This window comes from Perissodus microlepis, chromosome 17, assembly GCF_051167445.1.
Source record: "Perissodus microlepis isolate ML-2025 ecotype Zambia chromosome 17, ASM5116744v1, whole genome shotgun sequence".
Classification (NCBI taxonomy): Eukaryota; Metazoa; Chordata; class Actinopteri; order Cichliformes; family Cichlidae; genus Perissodus; species Perissodus microlepis.
Genome location: NC_140477.1, coordinates 27281051 through 27296924, shown reverse-complemented (window position 1 = coordinate 27296924; position 15874 = coordinate 27281051). Strand labels below are relative to the sequence as shown.

Genomic DNA, 15874 nt, shown 5'->3' with positions numbered 1-15874 from the left:
TCTCTGGTAATTATTCGATAATAACGTTACCTTCTGATAATCATCTATAATCTGCAGACATTACGCAATCAATGCTAGATATAGAAGAGACCACCTTTTCCCTGCTGATTATAGATGATTACTGTCTGATTATGAAGGGACAGATGTGATGAGGTCATGGAAACGTTCTTTTAGACATCACAACAGAAAGCGTCAACTGGCATCAACGTGTGTTGATCACTACATGAAATAAAATGTTATCAGTCAAGTTTAAAACCAATGCTGCATAACACAATTTTTATTTAAACATTAATTTAATCATTGCTCTTCATTAAAATTTCCTTTAAGATTTTTTTTTTTTGATTGAGTAAAATAGCATAAATTAACTTGCATTTATATGATGATTTTCTAAGTACTTCTTCCTCCACATAGTAGCAGAGGGGATCATCTGATTGTTGGGTTTTTCTTATATATTTGAGTTTTTACCTTAAATCATTAAATGCCTTTTGAGAACTGTTGTGAATTGTGAACTGTATCTATAAATCTGAAATAATATTAAATTGCATTAATTGAAATGATGTCATTTTAATAATCAATCGATCATGTCCTTGGTGATCCACTTGCTAATATGGCACAATATGTTTGATGGTTGATGCGTCATAAGAAGTGTAACTGTGTAACAAAGAAGTGTGTGTGTTTGAGCTTATCCTCCAACATGTCACACACAAACATACTGTTCATGCCACATTTATTTACTTCACATCTTGTTACCTATAGTTACAGGAGAATTTCACCACTTGTGTTAATCAGCTAGTAGGTACAGAGGACAGCTATTATTTTGACTGCCACCTTCTCTCATCTTCACATTTTTAAAGAGCATCTGCAAGCTAGTACAACTCCACAACACTTTCCACAAGTGACATCACCAAAGCTCACAAAAAACAAAAATGTGAATACAACCACAGATTTCCATCATTAAGCACATTTGGGAGTAGCCATATACAGAAATAGGACAAAGACACGTGTTCTTTTACATATAATATGTAGTTTTTTATCATCACAGTATACATTTAGATAAGACATTGTAGAATGTGTGGCCACCAAAAATTTGGTCAGTTAAAATGAACACATGATCAAATACTGTGCATCATTAAACACTGAAACCAAACAGCGCAACTTCTAAATGCTTTAAAAAAAATCCTACTCCATTTAACATACTGCGTCATGACTCTATGACAATTACTACTTCTACTAATATTAAAACATGCCTAAAATTCCCACGAGAACTAGTCAGTCGGTGTTTTCACAGTGTAGAGATCATGTCAGGATGTTTAAACAACAGAGGCAGTTGTTACCGTGATAAAGTGTTGAGATATACACCGGGTTTTACTCACGTGAATAAACAGACATCAGTGTCAACCATGGGCTGTTGTACAAACACATGGTATTAAATAGTGAGTTGGAACTTCAAATGACTATATAAAGCTTTTTTTCCATTACCACTACATTGTGAGGCCATAAGTCAACATGATGGAAAATAACCAATCTGTGACCATGTTGTGACACCTGAAACTAACTGCAAAGCCAATCAATACAGTATACGTGCTACTTTATTGTTGTTCCAGCTGTACCAGGGTCAATTATTACTTTACATTTATGATTGTATAAAATTGTACAACATTTAAACTTGGAGACTCTACTCCTATACACAAGGGAATTGGGTCATTATTTTAAAAAGTGCTTGATGTATTAATTTAAATATTCAGGTCTGTACGTCTGTGCCGTTCCATTGAGAAAATGTTCCAGTGGCACCAGTTTTCGTGTCTGTTGGCTGGAGGTAGCTTTCAATAGTTTTCTGTTCTAAGTATCAAGATAACCTGGTCACAGCTTGGAGATCAGATTGTGTTTTGCAAAGAATCCAGAAGGAAAACGTCACAATGCAATGATGTATTTACATTTATAAACATTCAGTCAGTCTGTAGAACATTTCACCTGATGAATGCAGAAATGGGAAATATATAAATATTTACAAGAGTGACCACATAAGCCTAGAAATAAAGAGCAAGTATCAAAAACAGAAGAAAAAAAACGACCTCACATGAACCTTCATTAGACATCTTCAAAACCATTGTTCCTTCCTTATCTAGAACCCCTGGACACCCCAGCAAACCTATCATCCCCAGTGTCAGCCCTAACTGACTGTCGATCTTTGGCACCTCCTTCAAGCTTTTCCTTCTTTCGTCCTGACTAAGCACCACCAGCTAACACCTGACTACTGTCAGCCATGTCACAGCTTCTTTTGTCTTTCTTCTCCTGAGCAGCATTGCTCTGTTGTTGGCACAGATCCTGGATCAGTTTGGATTTGAGAAAGCGCCTATAGGAGTCTTTCTCCATCAGTGTGTAGATCATCTTCTGGGCATCATCAAAACAAGAAGGGCAGGCGTTCTCGACGTTCTGTCTTGTTTTTTCTCTGGTCGCTGCATCTAAGTTTACCTAAAAGGTCACAGAACGAAAGAAAAGTGAAACGTACTGATCTAATGTATTCACTTATCAAGAGCCTAAACTTTTAAGCTGCCACGGAGAAACAGCAACTGTTTTTGGTAATAGAGATCATTGCTGATGCGAGGCAGGAGAAACACATGGGCTTATCAACAAAATGAAGACATGTGAAAAAAGTAGAAAGATATCTTAAAGTAAAGGTGGACTATTTTTTTACTTGAAGGTAAATGTTCAGGTATAGTATTGGGGTGTGGTGAGTCATATTTTACCTGCCCAGCAAGTAATCTTCTTTTTATGTTGAAGGATTTTACTCTTATTAATCAAATTGATTTTGTTTGTCATTTTATTTCAGTAGTGTTGTGATTACCTCATTAAGAGCATCTGCACCAATATATTTCTGGTAGATCTGCTTGGCTCTGGTTGCTAGCTTGGTAGGTGCAGTCTTCGTGTAGTCCTCGCAAGCCATCCAGAAATCCATGTTTTCCTCACTGAACTCCGACTTTAGGAAGCTGGTGAAGACTGTGCGACCCACTAAACACAGAAAGAAAAATGTGTCTCTTTTGATCCAACTGTACTCAACAGCCACATAGTCCATTTATTTATTTATTTAACTTAATAACTTTAGTTAATATATATTCGTTATTAATAAACTATTAATTAATAACATTACAATTAATAATGTTGTTTACTAGTTGGTAAATTTTTTGTAAACCAGCTGGAACTTTCCAGTAACCATCAAGATCATGTTCACAGATGACCTTTGTAACACTTGTATAAAGCACTTGTAAGTAGGCCAGTGACATGGCGATTGTGTAATTCGGTGTGAACCTTGCGTCCTGCTTCTCTAACTGGTTAATTTCGTTTATTTATGTTTATTTCTTCTTTCCTTGTTTTTTTTCTTAGGTTTAGATACAATTTTGGTCAGAATTTTGGCACAGCGCAATTTAATTATATAAACATACATTTTAACACTACAAATGATTAGTAAAGACTATTCTTTTATTGTGAAATAAGTCTTTACCAAAGTTTAATTAAGTCTCGGTTTAAACATTGTCGTCATTGTAAAGCATTGCCAAAAAGATAAAGCAGTGTGTTATTGAAACAAAATGAATAAGCCTCACCAGAGTGTAATAAATGCTCTAATATAATGGTGTGGCAGCCTTTGCACTCATCAAAGCCAGTCTAAATTTTCTAATTTGGCTGGCTGCCTGATGAATAATGCAGCAGAATTAGCTAGAGCAGTCCAATTTCAGGTAGCAGAACCTGGCCAGACTTAGTCAAAAATTATGCCACCTCCCCAATAGGAGTTTTAATCAGCTCCCAACTGCACATTAGTTGCCAGAAAAAAATGAATCATGAATACATAAATTCTGAGTGCTGGGTAAGAATTTTACCAGCCTTATTTTTTGGCAGCGTGTCCAAGTGCTGGACTCTAGTTTTACATTGCTTTGTAGCATGACACGAACACGCCACTGATTTACTTTATATTAAAAAGCTACATCTTGTCTCACATGTCTAACATGACTACAAGAAGAGTTTGAGGAGACCTTTGAGGTCTTAATATGTTAAACAAATGAAGGAGCAGTAGCAGCTGACAGATGTAATAGGGACAGCAGAAGGAAGCCATAACTATGTTGGAGGTCATGGAAAGACGCAGGTCAGAACTCCGCTGGTTCCCGCAAGGCCGTTGCTCCCCATGCACACGCAGACAATATGATTCTCAGAGGTCTTATACATCCACACGCACACACAGACACACGCAGAGACACACACACACGTGCACACTCTGCACTGGTCAGCACGCCCTGAGAGGCCCTCTAGTAGTGCCTCGTGACACGTAGCAAAAGCTAGAGCATGAGAATGTGCTGGAAAGTGCTTGAGTGTGTGTGTGTGTGTGTGTGTGTGTGTGTGTGTGTGTGTGTGTGTGTGTGTGTGTGTGTGTGTGTGTGTGTGTGTGTGTGTGTGTGCTCCATTTGCATGTTTGTGTGTCCCAGCCAAGTCCCCTTAACTTTCTTTTAACAGCAGTAATGAGCACAGTGATGATACTTAATTAGCCAAACCCAACCATCTGCTACGCTGCGCTTATTTCGACTCTGCAGCTTGATTTTCAGCATCACTTTTGGGATTAGCAAAGCCTTACTGTCAACCCTTAGAATGATATGCTAAAGCCAGTATTTCCCATGATTGCAACTGTATTGTACTACATGAAAATGATTAAATATATAAAGCCACAGGCACATTTTGTTGAGAACAAATGAGTGAAGCTTCTGTCGGACAGCTGATGGCATTATTATTATTGGGATGACAAAGTCAGAAGTTCTTCCAGCTAGCTTTGGATTAAAAGCCTCATCTGACTTGTTCTGATTCAGATCCAGTCTTTTATGTGTGAAACTAATGTAACACTTACCTTCACTGTTCAGCACATGGCTGAAAGACTCCTTCCATTTCTCCACCTCAGCTGTATTAGGCACCCTAAAACACAAACGATCAATGCCATTTTAAGTAAGGTTGCACAGAAAAACATTTTTACATAAAGTACATATGGACATTTTCACCTTGTCTCTAATCTAGTCTTTTTGTAGTACTTTCTCCAAAAAGGTGAATTAGCCACCAAACATCTCTTAACAACATAGCAAAACAAAGATATCTGTATGAGATATCTTTTGCTGTAAATAGAACGACACATTCAAATCCCAGTCGCAACAATTCAATTATCAAAATGACAGCAAATCAAATCATGCCAACGCACGTCATCTGACAGCAGCAAGCCCGGACTATAGTAAAATGATCATTTTCAGTTATAAAAGACCAATATATAATCAGCATTTAGAATCATAATTTGCATTATACACAACGTTATATAAGCGCCATCGAGTCTTTGTATTGTGCATAGTGATTGATATTGCTGCTGTGCAATTATAGCAGGAAAACTGAATATTGATCATCCATAGCTGTCTCGGGATGCTGCTAAAAAGCAAAGGTCAATGCGAGCAGGGTCAATGCAAACGTTCTCATAAAGAACAATAACAGGCTTCCCGTGGGAAGACGTGCTCTGGAAGTGTAGAGAAATCTGATAGATTGTGCTCGTCAGTAACATAATTCGATTTCAGAATTTATGCAGAATTTATCAACTATAAAAGCTTAATGACTGTTAGCCACACAAGTCATCACATCTATGTCCAATTACAGGAGGCACTGGCTATGCCACTGGTCCAATATATTAAAAAAAACAGTACTAAATCATTTATTTTCCATGAAATGAAATGGTTCTTCAGCCTATTGCGTCAAAGTGAGCTCATCTTCTACGTGGAAAGATCCATCCATGTATTTTCTAATCACCTCCCTATCTCTTTCCCAACAAGCCTCAGATAACAGAGATGTCCCGCGAGTTTCAGTGATTCATTTAGAGGCACATCAATATTAAGGGTCTGCAACTTGAATTGAAGCACGAGCCAGGATTTTCTTATCTGTACCGTGTTAGGCGCTAGTCTCTGAGTTTAAAGTCAAAAATAAACTTAATTTTGCTCTGCATCAGTCTGAAGGAGACTGATCTCAAACAGACACCACCATCACATTTTTAAGCAGTTTCAACTCCTTCAGATTGGAAACGCAATATACTTTTTAAGGCAGCATGTGCGGCAGGCTTGGTTTTAGTTTTCATCATAAAAATCCTCTCTTTCGAAGGAGGCTTGATGTGCGACTTAGCGCATAGAACACATCTTTTAAACAGCAAATTCAGCTGAGACAGGCTTGTTCCTCTAACCTTTTTGCAGCAGCCGTGGTTGATTTTTCTTTCATCTGCTTCTGATCTGCTGCTTGAGGTTCAGGCTTCTGGAGTAAGAAGCTTATTTTGTGCTTGATGTCTTTGGCACTGTGGAGAGGCAGAACGAGAGGACCGTGAGCAAAATGCATTTCAGAAAATGTCAGTGTGTTTCCATTTGTGATAGCTGCGCACAGACTTCCTTTATCTATGTAAACAAGTGGTTAACAGCTTGTCAGCTAGTTCCTCTTTTTCCATATTTAAATTGAGATTTTGAGTGCTGTACAATAACAGCTCTTTCATTTTTTACGTGTACACACATCATATTCAAAAACAATGTTTTAATTTTTTCTCTTTCTGTCTTTATTTTTTCCTGAATTAATGTTTTTATCCACCTGTTGTTCAAGGAATATTGCACTTACCTTTTCAAGCATGTCGCAGGCAGTGTTGCAAGTCCTTTACACATGATGGAAGGTTAAAAATCTAAAAATCCAAAGTCAGTTCTGTTGTTTTAAATGACAACAGAGAGGCAACCACACGGTTGTGAGCAGCAGTGTTTTTGCAAGAGTCCTTCAGTATCACACAGCAAGCTGTGGTTGTCTCCACCCCCAGCAGTGGTTTTATACCTCCAAAATGGACTGACAATCCCACCAGACGGGCGAGGGGTGGGGTGGGGGAGTGTAAGACAGTTAGAAAGGGACAACAGAGAGGGAGGAACAGAGGGAGAGAAAATAGGGGAACATTTACAACAGATGGGATCGTATGTAACCACAATAAAAGGTGTTTTCCACTGAGGGATTTAAGGCATTAGAGAAACTGGTGAAGTCATACATCACGTGGAAAAAAACAGAGCTTTTTCAAACTGAGCAAATCTAAAATCCAGACCTGGAAATTGTTGTTTTCAATGCATTCTGTGAGGTCATTGTTGGAAAATGTGACCTTTGTTGCTGGACCTACTGTCAACTCAGCTTACAGCAGCCAGTGTTTATATTCAAGCATTATCAACCATTTTTATACTGCTGTACCTAAAGAGAATTATGTGCTACATAGCATTATTAATAATGTGATGCGTGCAATAAACACATTTCAGTAAATTAGATGATTTCAGGATTCAATTATAATCTCATCAAATCAATAATTGCCTTGAATGTTTTGCAGTAGATCTGTCCAACAGGACACTTGTATCAAAAAGGGTGTAAGCCACAACTCCCTACCAGACACAAATGTTATATTATTTATAATATACAGTAATAAGCATCCTGAATGACAGTTTATTATGTGTTACGGAAAACAGTAATGGTTTCATTCCAACAATTTGGCCATTAGAGATTTATTTACAGTAGATCTCTTAAAAGCATCAATATGGGACTTAATCCGATGCGTTGTTAATTGGCACTCTCTGAGGCTAGCTCCAATGAACACTGCAGCCATTGTGACTGTTTGTCTCCTTTTTGTTGGCTTACTGCTAATCAGAGTCTTTTCTCTCTACTTAGCAACTCGTGTCATGACATGATGACTACCTTGGAGCTGTTGTTTTGAAGAGTTTACAGCCTGAAAATGAATCAGTCTGAAAAGTAATTATGCAGTTTTCCCATTCCTCTATAAATGAATAACTGTCTCTCTGTGTAATTCTAATTGTCCTCATTGGGTTTCTCATTTCAGGATTTGGTTTATAATTGTAAATACAAAACAATACTCAGAGTTTCACTTTCTGGGTTCTCAGTGGTGGTTTGAGATCACCAAGAAGGGAAGACCACCTCCCACAATGACAAGAGCATGAGTTTGATATGAGCAGGCGAGTTCAATATGAAACTCGGCATGTCTCTCCAGAGACAGTACATGTGAGAAAAAACAATTGTTTTGATAATTACACAACCCTGATTTCATCCGTCAAATTACTTGCGCAAGTTTAGAGTCAACATTCTCTGTCTTTTAAACTTCTTCAGTTTTTTTCATTTTCTGAGTCTCTGAGCTCAGTCAAAGTCATAGAATACATATGGTTTAATAATGCACTGTAGAAAGCAGCAGGTTAACCTTGTGAAGTCATTATAATAAACCTAATCCTAAAACATTCTATGAAGGACAGGTAGAGAGCAAATTCAAAAAGAGACACAGGAATGCTTTTACTTTAGGTTTTGCATGCAGGTCTTTTACTTATAATTTTTCATCTGGTAAAGATGCTTTAGTTTAGCTGTTGATTTCTTTCACTGCTGTCAGTTAATGGTAAATATCTTACCACCATAAAAGTGTATAAACTCTCTTTAACCAGAAAGGGTATGTTTTTATCTGGTCTGTTTGTTTTGTTTAATCACCCGTTATTAGGTGTGTGTCAGGGTAAGTAGTTTTTAAAAGGTGACCACACACCACTATGCTTATGCAATCTCCAACCTTATCAGAAGTGGGACTCTAATTATCTAAGACAGAAGAGGAGAACCTTACTATTCCTATAGTGCTGTTGTGCTTTTGCACATTAAATGCCACAGAAAGGGGTGTTTACAGGTTCTATAAAAAGTATCACTGTGCAGAATATGAACCATATCAAACACATTTTGTTTTGTTTACATTTTGCCTTCTTCACTACTTTTCTCACTACCTTAGAAGATCATTTTATAGCACTGAGAACTTCAGTTTTTCCTCTTACTGTAGGACAGTTCTGATCAAGTATAAAAACAACAACCAACTTAGTCAAACTCCAAGAAACGGCAGTGCAGCACTAAACCGGCTGACCCTATTGAACTCAACCCACTCCACTTCTCATTGTCATCCAACTGTCAATATGGGACAAAATGCGCCGCTACAAATTTCAGCAAATTACACACAGACCTTGAATTACTGTGTGACGCAATGAGACTCGGGTAAGGTACTGTCTCATAGCTGACCCTGCTCCTATTGTTTCCAAAAAATCTGAGCATTTTAGTCTACTCTTCAGTCTCTGGATGGTCATTACCATATAAGGTGCCCAGGGATTGCTAAGCTTGTAAATTAGTAAATGTTTTCTTTATCAAATAAAACTAAACCCAGTAAATTCAAACCAGTGGAAGGTTGGAATCTTATGAAACGCTGCCCTGAATTGTTTAGATGGAAATCAAAGTCCCCCACACGACTTGATTTGTGGCTCTGATGAGTCCTCTGCCGCAATTTCCTCCTACTTTACGTCTCCAAGCATCTCCTTTAGAACTTTTTATGACTTCAAGCAATATTCAATCATCCATGTATCTATCCTTGAATACAGAAGCCAGTAAACCAGCCCAAAGTGATTTTTTGAGGATGCAGCCAAGTGGCTGTTGTTATGGTAATTCTTTTTTTGAGTTTCTGACGGCATTGTTAATTTAAAGGTAAGGACTCACGAATGGTGGAGGATATTAATGCAGATAGGCATGTTTTAATGAATAAGTCACAAACTAAAATGGAATACTGAACAAAAGAGGCTGCTTTGTGTTCTAAAGCACTGCATATCAATCAGGGGTTAAAATCATTATCCTGCAACCTGTAATTATTTTTGAACAATAAGCCTGCAGAACAGCAATCAGATTGCAAAGAATAAACCTGAAATCTGAAATTTACCCACCCCAGTGTTCCATGCTTTCCCTCTGGCCAGTTGCAATTGCATCCAGCCCACACACACTAAGCTTAAACTAAGCTGCATTAGTTGCAGCCTGCAGGTTTCTTATCTGGGGAACTTTCAGGTCAGTACTGCAGGCGCAATGTTTTCACTTCCCTGTTTGCACCTGGTGCAGTTTTATGTCAGGAGAATAAATTATCTGCCGGTAGGTAGACTATGACTTTAAAATCTCTGTTTCTTTCCTTTCTTTTGTTGTTTCTCTTAAATATTGAAATAGTGAGTATGTTTAACATAGAATAGAAGGGAGATGATTAGGCACCTCAGATGAATATGTGTAAGCTTGATGTATCAGTCCTTGTGAGCACTTTTTAAAGTGTTGGCTTTCAAACTGAGCAAGCTGAGCAGGTTGTTTTGACCAGCTCATTAATCTCGACCCAAAGGGACAGACTAATTCATCATCTGTCTTGCTCACAGGTAATATATAAACAAGATTAACTGATAAGCAAGCTGAGGTTTGTTCAAAGTCTGGAGGATAACCTTCTGATAAATGCATCCTTGAAAATGAGGATCATTTCCTTCTTTCCTTTCCTTTGTCCCAGCGACTTTTTTCGCATGACCTCATAGCCAAAGCTGCAGCCATGCATTATTTTTCCCTTTGATCTGATACCTTGCAGCAGCTTTAATTCTTGTCTCCAAAAGTTCTAAGAGCGTACCTTTCAGATTTGCAGCCAACATGTGGAGGCATTTAAACAACGGAGGGCTGCCAGCAGTTCCCTTTTAAGGTAGAATGATTTCCAAACAGTGAGAGCAGTCCTTTTAAAATTGGACGCACTCAGGGAGGAGATTGTTAGTGTTGTTTGTGCTTTTGGTGGATGGTATTTTCCCGGCGCCCCAATCATCTTCTGATTGCTTTTGCTTCTTTTTTTTCTTTTTTTTACAAGTTTTGCAGTGCATTTTCAAGGAAAATAACTAATTCAAATATCCAGCCTAAAACCACCGATTTCTACAACTTATTTACAGAAAACTTTGAGGAACATGACACTTCTTCATTTGCACGTTGTATTTGTGAATGTGTCTGAATAGAATAGGCCTTTCATATGCATCTGCGGACACTGCAAGGCTTAAAATAGAGATTTGCACCCAAGCATTAAAATGATGTTCTATCTAGAGAAAGCCAATTCGCCGACTACATGCTCATAAGTGAATGAAGCGCTTTTAGCCATTCTATGTCAGCTGCAGGTTAGAAAATGTCCTTATAATAATACTGTAAAATTTAGGGCTTTTTGTAAAATGTAAATGAAAGCCAACTATAATAACTCGAAGCTTGTTTCATTTTAAATATAATCATCAAAAGCAGAAGATTTTGAGCATGTTTACTCATGTGCTATGTTGCCTCTTCTTTTAACAAGACTCAAAAGCAAGGATTTGATAACTGAACGTTCCAGTTGCTGTAGTTTAGAAATGGAACTGTTTTGTCTGCTCAACGTTCAGGAAGCTCTTTGTCAAGTTTTTCACTTTCAGGTTGGAACTGTAGACAGGCCAGTTTAGCACCTGGACCCTTTTTTTTTTTTTTTTTTTTTTTTTTTTTTTTTTTTTTTTACAGCGCAATGACGTGCAGAATCTGGGTGGACATTTTGTTCCTGAATTAAACAAGGCCTTCCCTGAAAAAGATGTCATCTGGATTGCAACACAGTATGTGGCTCCATTCCCAAACCTGTGTTTGTAACTCAGTATCAACAGCGCCGTCACAGATGTGCAAGTTACCCATGCTATGTAGTCGTTTAACGTCAAAGTTGCGGGTCTTTGAATCGTGTGCCGCTAACAAGCCCGTTCTTCTTTGGCCCAAGGGATGTGCTGTCCCCGATTTCCAAAAAAGAATTTCAGCTTTTGATAGGTGCGATTGTGCCGTGTCTGGCGTTTGTTTATAAATGTTTTCTGTTGCGCGCAAGAGTTTTCGCTTGCTTTTTTGGGGTTTCACTGTCAGTGGATTTCAGAGGTCTTCCTGAGCTCATGAGCTGACATCTGCTACAGATTTTCAATGCAGTGCTGTCTGAGGGCCTGAAGCCATACAAAAATATTGTTCAGCCTTGTGTCTGGAATACATGCAACTTGTGGGGATAGGTTAATTGGATAATCCAAATTGCCATTAGGTGTGAATGTGAGTGCGAATGGTTGTCTGTCCATGTGTGCTGGCCCTGCGACAGACTGGCGACCTGTCCAGGGTGTACCCCGCCTCTCGCCCTATGACAGCTGGGATAGGCTCCAGCTCCCCCCGCAACCCTGAAAAAGGATAAGCGGAAGCGAATGGATGGATGGCAAAACTCCCTTTGTAGTTTAACAATGAAAAAATCTGTTTTATCTGTTTATGCACACGAGTTGGCTGAGTGCCAAAGCACTTTTATATTTTCACCTTTCTTATGTTATTTTAGTAATTCAAGCACATCTTAAATGTGATTTTTGTCTTTCACTTTTAGTTCTCTTTTACACAAGTGCTCAACTTTTTTTGTCTCCATGATGCTGAATGGGTACCATATAACACCCCAGCAGCTCACAGGAGTGCTGAGCGAGTAAAACCAAGCTTCACAAATCAGACCGAACAGTTCAGCAGCTTTTTATATAACATATATTTTGTTTCTCCTTCACGGTTTGGCTTTCCAAATAATGGTGTGGGGTCAGGTAAAATGGCTCTGTTTGGTTTCTGTCAGCATGGAATTGATAATGAATTTTGCCATGCTATCTCCTGCTGCTAACCAGACAGCAGGATATGATCAGCGCACCAGAGGCCAGGCTTACACAGCAGCAAGGTGATGATGGCTCTGTGTGTTCCTGGCACACGCAGAGCTTCACACAGACGTGTGTGCTTCTGGAAAATGCACACAGGATCCTAATTTGAATTACACACATAAAGACAACAGTAGAGTAAACATGAAGTCTAGGTACTAAATTTGATGGCATGATTTGCAAATATACATTATTTTATCTACTAAATGTTGCTCAGTTTTCAATTTATTTTGCATATGAAACTTTCTTAATATATTAATATTGAGAAGAAAGGGGGGGAAAAGGCTACAGTGTACCTTTAGCTCTTAAGCCTTACCAGTTAGTGCCAGGTAGGGATGTAGCAAAGACAGGTCAAATGACCAAAAATGAATTTATACTTAAGATGTGGTGCACAAAAATTTGTTTGAATGTAGGGCAAAGGATTAGGCACAAGATGCCCTTCCTTACTCCCCATGCTGCTGCCATCCTTGTCCGTTGTCTTATTACTTCCTGGATCGATTATTGCAACTCTTATTTGGTCTCCCCAATAAGTTCCTCCATAAACTTCAACTTCTTCAGAATTCTGCAGCTCGGGTCATAATTCGTACTCCTTTAAGAGACCATATTACCTCAATTCTTCTACAGCTTCAGTGGTTGCCTATAGAAGCCAGGATAAACTTTAAAACCTTAGTTCTCGTGTTTAAGTGTATTCATAACCTTGCCCCTCCTTATCTCTGTGATCTGCTTCATATCACCACAGTTTCCCGCTCTCTCAGATCTTCATCTGCCACTCATCTTGTTGTTCCTTCTGCTCACCTCACCACTATGGAGCACAGAGCTTTCAGTCGCTCTGCTCCTCGGCTCTGGAACTCACTTCCTTCAGCCTTCAGAAATATAGAGTCCCTTCCCTTATTTAAGTCACAACTCAAAACCTACTTGTTTAAACTGGCTTACTCGCTTTAATACAGATTTTACCATGTTTTTTGTTGTTGTTGTTTTTTTGTGGTTGTATTTTGCTGTTTTTTGTATTTTAATTTATTAGAATCTATTTTAATCTACTGTTTTATTTATGTCTTTTTCTCTTTGTAAGGTGACCTTGGGTTTTAGTAAGACACCCTCAAATAAAATGTATTATTATTATTATTATTATTATTATTATTATTAATAATAATAATAATAATAATAATAATAATAATAATAATAATAATAATAATATGCTTGAACCAATCTTGGTCCTAGAATGTCACTGTTAATCAAAAATTTCAAGTTTCTTTGGAAGAAAATGTCTTCCAAATATAAAGTTCAGGCAAAATAAATGTTTTTTGTGAAGTCTGGACTAAGATGAGACTTTTGAATCCAGCAGTGGGTTGGTAGTTCTTGGCCAAATGAAATCTCACAACACAACACCTCTGAGACTGCTCTGAGGTGAAACACAGCAAAACGAGAAATCCTTGAGCTCGGAAGATTAAAAAAAAACAGATCAGCTTGAGTTGTGTTTTTCTGACAAAAACACCTAATTTGACATTTGAAGTTAAGTCTGTGGGGGCTGTTTGATGGGTTGATGGTGTTTATGTGCTTTCAAAATAGTGTTAATCTTCACTTTTCATGGACGCTTTCTGCAGCTTGCATTTCCCTAGCAAAACATTACAGCTGATTGCTTGCTCAAAACAAGTGAAGTGAATAATATTAGCTGCACAGTGAGTTATTTTAGGTAGGTAGACAACAGTCAGGGTTTTTTTTTAATGGTGTGTTTAATGCATGAGGGTGTGTTTCCCATCACATTAATGGCTCCAAAGGTAAAGAGCAGCCTAGGCAGCTAGATATAGAGCCTCATAAAGCACATCAGGTGGCAGGGAATAGCCTTGGTAAAATGTCTTAATCTCAGTAAATTGTCCCACACAGGCTTCTCCTCAACCCCAATGATCTAGTCACCCCTTTGAGGAAGGACGACCTAGCCCTTCATAAGCTGTCGACTTTGTTCTCATCAGTTCTGTAGAGGACAGTTGGTGAAGGATAATTGCATATCTCATGTGGTAAAGAGATGCATCTGTCATTTGGAGAGACATTAAATCTGATGGGTAAATCTAATGCAGTAACGGAGTACAGATAGCCGTCCTATGATATCATCATTCCATTTTAATTTGGGTTGTTTACTGTGCTCTACAATTCGATTAAAAATATCAGTGCTTGCAAATGTATTACTTTCCACATTCGGGCCTACAAAATTTACATGAATTGTTCGTAGAATCATGCCTCAGTTTTTAAAGGATGTGTAAATAACCCAATATGAACTTAATGAAATTCTTTCACTTCAGTTATTTGTGAATCAGGGGAAAGTGTGACTGACACATCCACTGTGAAAATACAGAGGATGCATATCTCTTCAAAACAACGTGCTCCCAGTGGAAATATTGCCTAATACCGCACAACATAGATGTGAGACTGATTTTGTAGCATCCTCAAGGATTGACATACGCACGATGTAGTTATAAAACAGGGTTTATTCTGGTCTTGGCAACCCGTGAGAACTGCTCACGGACAAAACAATAAAACAAAAACATCACATCAAAATGCGCTCTTGTACGTAGTGTCAATCAATCAAAAATCCTTAATTACAGAAAATAAAACATTTAAAATACACAAACCTCGTGAGCTGACATCCAGGAGGTGCTAAATAGTCCTTTATGGCCTTATTGCCTTATCTTCCATCTTCTTTGTCAATTATTTCCACTCTTTAAACGATATTTTCTCCATGTGTGGAGCTAACTGTGAGCTGCAGCATGCAGACACCATGTGCGCTAGCAAAAGAAAAGTGGCTGGGTGGAGACCCAAACAGCAAAGCTGTACCCTACACAGTTCACCACCAGAGGGCACAAAGGAACAAAATCCAGACATACAGCTTAACAAATATCAAATGCAACAAACATCAAATGCAACAAACATCAAATGCAAAAGACCGTTACAGATTTAATTAATTTTGATGATCGAGTAAGACAAAAGAAGTCCCAATTCAGCTTGTGTAAACATGCTGAACATTAAGCCTTATAATGACAATACAAGAAAAATAAGGGGATGAACAAAGATGTTGGGACAGATTGTGAGGCAACCTTGAATATCTGTGCAAAAATGCTCTCCTTTTAAATGTAGAAGTTCTTTAAAAAAATCTTTTTTGGTTTGGATTGTTTTGAAACAATTTTGAAGTAAAATATTTACTTCATCCTTCTGTGAATTTGAATATATAAATATTCTGAAATCAAAAGAAGCAAAACCAAAGGACTAAAGGAGCAAAGTCAGCCAATCAGAAACCAAACACT

General features: G+C 38.1%; 1 protein-coding gene across 1 annotated transcript; it reads right to left on the bottom strand.

Annotated features, from left to right (window-relative positions):
• Positions 1 to 710: 710 nt before the first annotated feature.
• On the bottom strand, positions 711 to 6865 carry rgs4 (regulator of G protein signaling 4). Its single transcript, XM_084910810.1, has 5 exons — positions 6661 to 6865; positions 6242 to 6349; positions 4886 to 4950; positions 2846 to 3009; positions 711 to 2472 (listed from the first exon to the last, which is right to left on the bottom strand). Exons 1-5 carry the CDS (start codon positions 6702 to 6704, stop codon positions 2227 to 2229), a joined length of 627 nt encoding a protein of 208 aa, XP_084766936.1. The 5' UTR covers positions 6705 to 6865; the 3' UTR covers positions 711 to 2226.
• Positions 6866 to 15874: the final 9009 nt, after the last annotated feature.

Coding starts and splice junctions, on each gene's coding strand:
- rgs4 (XM_084910810.1), bottom strand. CDS start 6,704: ATGTGTAAAGGACTTGCAACACTGCCTGCGACATGCTTGAAAAG. Junction 3,010..4,885: donor CCATGTGCTGAACAGTGAAG/GTAAGTGTTACA, acceptor TTCTGTGTTTAG/TGGGTCGCACAGTCTTCACC. Junction 2,473..2,845: donor GTGCAGATGCTCTTAATGAG/GTAATCACAACA, acceptor GTGACCTTTTAG/GTAAACTTAGATGCAGCGAC.